At 36.8% G+C, this 6,000-nt stretch overlaps 1 protein-coding gene across 1 annotated transcript; it reads right to left on the reverse strand.

Moving 5' to 3' along the window:
- Positions 1 to 2,416: 2,416 nt before the first annotated feature.
- On the reverse strand, positions 2,417 to 5,572 carry LOC122032729 (transcription factor GTE1-like). Its single transcript, XM_042592044.1, has 6 exons — positions 5,297 to 5,572; positions 4,867 to 5,091; positions 4,596 to 4,694; positions 4,346 to 4,404; positions 3,077 to 3,227; positions 2,417 to 2,785 (listed from the first exon to the last, which is right to left on the reverse strand). Exons 2-6 carry the CDS (start codon positions 5,074 to 5,076, stop codon positions 2,627 to 2,629), a joined length of 678 nt encoding a protein of 225 aa, XP_042447978.1. The 5' UTR covers positions 5,077 to 5,091; positions 5,297 to 5,572; the 3' UTR covers positions 2,417 to 2,626.
- Positions 5,573 to 6,000: the final 428 nt, after the last annotated feature.

A 6,000-nucleotide genomic window follows, 5' to 3' on the forward strand; every position in this document is an offset into this window, starting at 1 on the left:
AGATTGTGGGTTCAATGACTCAAAGGGTTGGTACGAGGTGGACTTGAAAGGCGAGGAGGATATAGATGATAGGAAGTAAGTTTAGGGAGTTTGATGCATTTGATGGATCGGAGGCTTGACACGAGTTGGACTCAAGGGCGGCTTGAAATGAGATGGACTTAAAGGCATAGAGGATTAGTTGTTATAGAGCAATCTTGGAAGATTGAACAGAGGCCTAGCGAAGTGGACTACCTAGTGGCTTGATTTGAAACTTTAACCAAGGGATTGTTGGTCCCAAATCATAGGCTACTACTGATCTCGATTTTGAGACTTTGCATAGACTTGCAAAGAGATAAGCCAAGTGAAGAAGGGACTAAATTTAGTTGATTGGAGGTTGTTTCAGTTGATCAAAGCATGGCAAACGATCAATGAGTCGACTGAGTGTGAGAGCTTGATAATTAGAAAAATTATATTCAAGCAATAATTTACTGCATATTCCTTTTAATTAGGCTTTAGTAGTCGACTAGAAGAAGATTCCAATTGACTAGAAATATAGCCGTCGAGTATCCAGTATTTGACGAATCAATTAATTTGAGGTAAGTAAAATGTGTAAGTGAAAAATCTTATTGTACAATAAGTTCTTAAGAAATTTGTTTGAGTTGTAAAACTTTCGTAAAAATATTTTTAATCAAGTGCTTACATGGGTCAAACTTTGAACAATCTTATAGTAAAATAATATTTTTATGAGATATAGTTAGGGCAGTAAATAAGTCAAGCCGAATCAAGCTTTGTGATGTTCAAGCTTATTTGATAAGGTAATTAAGTCGAGTCGAGCTTAAAATGAACTAAGTCATTAAAACGATTGTTCAAGCTTGAATTGATTTTTTTTTATGACTTTGAGCTTTCTTTGGGTTTGACTTAAGATTAGTTCGTTTTGATATTATCAAGTTCTCAATTCAAGCTATTTGAAACTTTACATTTCAAGGTTGTTTAATTAGTTAGTGAGTTTGATAATATAAATTTGTTTGTTGATTTTGAAAGTTTCTTTATTTATTTAGCAAGTTGAAAAGAGTTTTATTGATAAACATTGTTCACGAATATTGTTCACGAACATTGTTTATGAACATTAACGAGCTGAACATATATGTGTTTAAGCTTATTCATTTAGTTAAACAAGTTGTTCAAGTTTGTTCATTTAATTGATCGTGTATGTTAAATGAATATAAACAAGTTTATCAAGTCGAACACTAAATTTATTTACGAACGTTCAATTTATTTAGAGCTTTGGATGTAAAAAGAAAACCAATGCTTTGCTTAAATAATATTTTTAATCTTGCTGCTCATTGCCGCGAGTTCACGTAGAGGCCTCAATGGTGGCGAAGAGGTCGGTCATTGCCTTGCCTCTCGCAGCAGTTGCAGAGAGGCCAATTGCAGCTTCAACTCTTGTGATGGTCGCAGAGAGGCCAATTGCAACCTCGCCTCTCACGACAGCAGTGGAGAGCCCGATCATGGCCCCTCGCCTCTCGCGACGACCACCGTGTGCATGTGGCGAACTCGTGCTGGCTGCTGGTTTTTATGAGAGCAAATCTCCTAGTCCCTTTTTTTGTGGACCAAGAGATGGACCACTCATAATTGTGGCTGGATTGTGACTGCAATCTAGTCGCTATTAGTTGTGATCCCTTCTTAGGTTCACCGTCCTTTCCAGGTTATAGTTTAGTTCGGAGCGGGTGGCCAGAGACTGCCCGGAGGCCATCAGTGGTGGACAAGTGGCCAGGTTGCTAGGGGACGGCCTCCGGTCGCCCGCTCCGAACCAAACTATAACCTGGAGGGGACGATGAACCCAGGAAGAAATCACAACTAATTGTGATCGGATTACGACCACGATCCGATCGCAATTATGAATGATCCATCCCCTAGTCTAAAAAACAAGAGACCAAGAGATCTTTCTCCAATTTTTATTCAGGATAATTCTTCATAGCTAGTCAGGAGCAAGAACAAAAAGTTTATTCCGTCCAATTTCGAGATGACGAAAAACAGAGGGGAAAAAAAAATCTGCAGATGGATTTAAAATCCATCCGTCGTTTATTTTTTTTGATATGTAAACAAGAGAGAATGACTCAACTCTCATGGATGCTTCCAAATAAACAGGGCGAAAAGGTTTGGCAGCACCTTCCTCTGTTAAAAGATTGTCTCTCAATCAATCAACATTAGGATATTAGAAGGTGGACTGAGTTTATTTGGATGAAAAAGACAAGAAAGGAAATAAAAAGCATTATAAAATTATACAAGGAAATTAAATTTTATATACTTGCTATTTTCTTTTCCTCTTCTTTCCCTTATATGTACACATTCAACAATACCATAGAGCGAATATACCACAACACCACAATTTGCACTGCCATCAGAGCAGACAATACAAATTATTACACAACCAACATACATGACCGCATTGCTAAACTTGATTCGAAATTTTTTTGGTATGCCAGAAGTACCACTAGCAAAAGTTGTTTAAAGGCAAAAACTTCTTTCAAACATCTTGGGCAACAAAAAAGGCAACTTGTTTCAGAAGTTCCTACTAAATTTCTTCAGCAACAAAAGTTAGTTGCATTTACATGTATGACATCGAGCAACATCATAACACCGAAAGCTATTTGTTTCTCTTCTTTGCTGCACTCTTCACCAAAGCTTTGCAAATAATCTCTCTCTTTCTCTTCAAGTTGTCGTTAGCCTTTACCACAGAGTTCTTTGCTTGATTCTCTAATACCCTCTTCATGAAGAATTTGAGCTTCCACAATGTGGTTTCACTCTGCAGCAATACAAAGAGAAGCAAATTGAATTCACTGATCAGCGAGAATAAAGCCTCAAAGAAGGTTGCTATCTGAATGACATAATAAGAACATGTTATCAATGCAAACTTGAGATCAGTATCTAAAACGCAAAGAGCAAAGTTAACCACTTTTTGCACATCTGTGGAAGAGGCATATGCACTATTTTACAAGAACATGATGATCCACTAGCAAAAGTTACAAATTCAATCCAAAAGGCCAGTTTTTCTGGTATAGCAACAAAATATGAAAGAAATAAAAAAGAGAAATACCTGCGCATCCAAATCGAGGTCCACTACTTCGCCAGTGGCTTGGAAACTAGGATTGTCTTCAGTTATAATTTCTAAAGCCATGTTAAGATCTTCAGGGGATAAAGTGCTCAGGCCAACCCCAAGTTTCCTTTTCTCCTCTGTAGTCATTTTTCTGAAACAAAGAAATTTAAGCATTCGTCACACCATCATATTCGCGGTTCACTTTCACACTGCTGGACAAACAATACGGGCAGACTAAATGGAAGTAACAATAACCAGTGTCCTAAAATAACCTCATGTTGCTAACAAAATAACAGATTAAATTTTCTGAAGTGAAACTAGTATTTTAATGTTCATTAAATAAGTGGGAAGAATTTTTATACAAAAGCAAAGGGAAGAGCAACAAGAAAGAAGAATTAGAATGCTCATATATACATAATTCAATTATATATTAGATTACAAACTTTCAAGTTTGAAATAATCTCTATTTAAGTGGGATGTAATTTACATAATAACTTTGTTTTAACTTGGTTTACTATGGAGTTCAAATAACAATTAAAATTAGTTGTATGGAAGTAAAGAGACTAAGGAAAAAAACAATTATTTTAAATAGGATGAATGGTTGATATTGATGGCATAAAGCAAATATATCATGTTATAAAGATCCTTTCAGTTAGTGCAAAGGAAGGATATCATTTTGCCAGCCAATTATCATGCTGAACATGTATATGACATGTATGCTCAACTATTCGACACTTTAATTGTGACACACTCCAGATGGCATGAGGAGATGGATAGGGTTAGGGAGAGAACTCATCCAAACACAAGATGCCAGATAGGATTCTTCTTCTTGATGCCTTCATACTAATCCGAGCCACCAGAACCGTCAATCGGTGTGCCAACAAGGCATCAACACAATATCATCTCTGCTGGAGTTAAATGTCCTAGCTAAGACCAATACTTTGAACCTTGATTAATACTAAAACTAAAATAATGAATTTTCCCTGGAGTTCCATCTGCCCTAACTTTCTACCTGGTAGCTAAATTATGTTACAAATAATATTTTAAGATCTATTGTCTGGCTGATAATCTTTCTCAATGGGATATCTTGCTACTTAATCACTAGTTTGTAGCCAAGAACCACACAAGGGCAGGCTACTTTTTCTAATTCTTGCCCTACATCTGTTGAATGATCAACTTCTAAATGTCAATAGTTGCTCAACAGAAAAAGCTGCATGTTTGTGTATATCGTACATTCTATAAGGATGATGATGAGGCAAAATTGTTTACCTGCATTTCTCTATTATCCTCGCCCTTAGATCTTCCAATTGTGAATTGAGTTCATCAAGCTGAAAATTGGATTAAAAGTTATGAAAAAAAACACAATTGTGCTCTAACATGATTAGTTTCTATAACCTGGTGAAGACCAAGATAACATTTACATAGTCATATGACTCCAGCCTCTCACTAGAGTAAAGAACTACAACCACTACCAGAAATGGAAAGTAACAAGAACACATTTTGAGTATACAAAGATTACCTCATTATATGTCTCTCTAGCTATTTTTGCATGTGCAGCCTTTCGAGGATTACGAATATTTGAAAGAGTTTGAGCTCCCTCATCTTTTTGTCTTGCTTCCTGGGAAGTAAAAAATTCAGGAAAAATCATAAGATAAAACAAAAAGGTATTTACAATGACAGATTTGATGGCATTAACAGAAACTAATAGATCCATGAAGAAAATGGAAAGCAAAATGTTACTGGAAGATAAAAAGAAGATGGGAGAAGAAATAAGAGTAGCTCAACTCAACCTCTTCAACAACTTTAGGTAGCAATTGCAGCCACTTCTCTTCAAAATTTTCCAGCGATGATTTTGCCATAACATGAATATCACTTTGACCATCATTGTGTTTCATTGCGTTAGTGAAAACCAATCTTGCATCAGCATATATTTCATGAACATTCTTATACCAACTGCTATCCTTAGCTTCCATCTGGCTCTTGATTGTACCAGAAACCATGGGTTTTGTAGCGATCTAGAAACACAGAAGGATAAAGTAAAATATTGGGGGGAAAAAGACTTAAAAGTATACCAACTGAATTTTTAAGGGATTGCTTCTAAAACAACATTGAATACTTCTAATCAATTGTTTTGACCAGTGAAGAAGCCGACAGATACATTTCATGGAGCAATGACTTTAGACCGAGAGAGAGAGATAGGGAGAGAGAGAAATGAAAGACCTGAGTCCGGACGGAGAGTAGGCGAGCACCGCAGCGCGTTGGAGGTTCGATCGGAGGGTCCGCTGTCCGATCCAAGCACGGCGTCGTGAAGGGACGGAGCAACCGGAAAAGGAAGGAATAGAGAGAAAAACGGGGATCTAAGATTTCCAGAGAAAGGGTGTGCTGCCGCCGCTGCCCTCGCCGGCGGCTTGATCACGCTGCTCGCGATTGGGATCAGGACGGAGATCGGGCGGAGTCGCAAGAGAGACGAAGAGAGGGGAGGGGAGAGTCGTGCTCTAACATGATTAATTTTCTTTTTATTGTTGTTTTTTTTAAAAGTTTTTTTCTATTTTCCTTTTTTTAGTATATTAAAAAATAAATAAAGTTACACTAGTTTTATTAAAATTGCTCTAATTATAATTTTTTAAAACATTAATTAGAAGATAAAAAAAGAAGGAAAAATAGATAAAAAAGAAGAAGAAAATAAAACCCAGAAACGGATTAATTCTTAATTGTGTATTTATAATAGGGCTGCAAACGAATCGAACCGACTCACGAACTTTTCGAGCCGGCTCGAAAAATATTCGATTCGTATTCGAATTTATCAAATTTAAGCCGAACTCGAACATGTTCGAATTTTTTTTCGAGCCGAACTCGAGCCCAAATGATACTGTTTGAGCTGCTCGCGAGCCGCTCGCGAACCTTAATATTTATTAATATAAGTT

Source organism: Zingiber officinale, chromosome 11A, assembly GCF_018446385.1.
Source record: "Zingiber officinale cultivar Zhangliang chromosome 11A, Zo_v1.1, whole genome shotgun sequence".
NCBI lineage: Eukaryota > Viridiplantae > Streptophyta > Magnoliopsida > Zingiberales > Zingiberaceae > Zingiber > Zingiber officinale.